Below are 376 nucleotides of genomic sequence, written 5' to 3' on the forward strand. Positions count from 1 at the left end.
TAGCTCAAAGCACCACTGTGTACAACCTCTCAGACCTGCTAGCATGACTGCAGTCTTTGATCATCTGTGAGGCTGCTGATGGTCTGGTGGACTCTCTGACCTCTGACCTCTCTGGGTTTTTACCATCAGATCACCAGAATTATTTTGCCGTTGATGAAAACTTTGGTCCGGTAGCTGTGAGTATCAGACGAGAGAAACTGGAGCATGAGAAGGATGGGACGCAGTACAACTACAGGGTCATCCTCAGGACCAGACAGGTAAACTGGTCCACTTCGGTCCACGTCAGTCCACTTCACTACTGATACAGTTTGCTATCAGCAGCCTCTAGTGGCCTTGAGACTTAGGGGCATCAGCAGCTCAGTCTGTAGGGACTTGG

At 50.0% G+C, this 376-nt stretch overlaps 1 protein-coding gene across 1 annotated transcript in view; it reads left to right on the plus strand.

Annotated features, from left to right (window-relative positions):
• Nucleotides 1–370, plus strand: part of LOC118327364 (signal-induced proliferation-associated 1-like protein 2) — a 3,707-nt gene extending 3,337 nt beyond the window's left edge. The window contains exon 2 of the mRNA XM_035660691.1: nt 130–370. Within this exon, the coding sequence (XP_035516584.1) occupies nt 130–302 (173 nt within the window). The 3' untranslated portion in view covers nt 303–370. The remainder of the gene's footprint in view (nt 1–129) is intronic.
• Nucleotides 371–376: the final 6 nt, after the last annotated feature.

Source organism: Morone saxatilis, unplaced genomic scaffold (genome assembly GCF_004916995.1).
Source record: "Morone saxatilis isolate NCDOM2014 unplaced genomic scaffold, NCSU_SB_2.0 Contig17, whole genome shotgun sequence".
Lineage (NCBI taxonomy): Eukaryota > Metazoa > Chordata > Actinopteri > Moronidae > Morone > Morone saxatilis.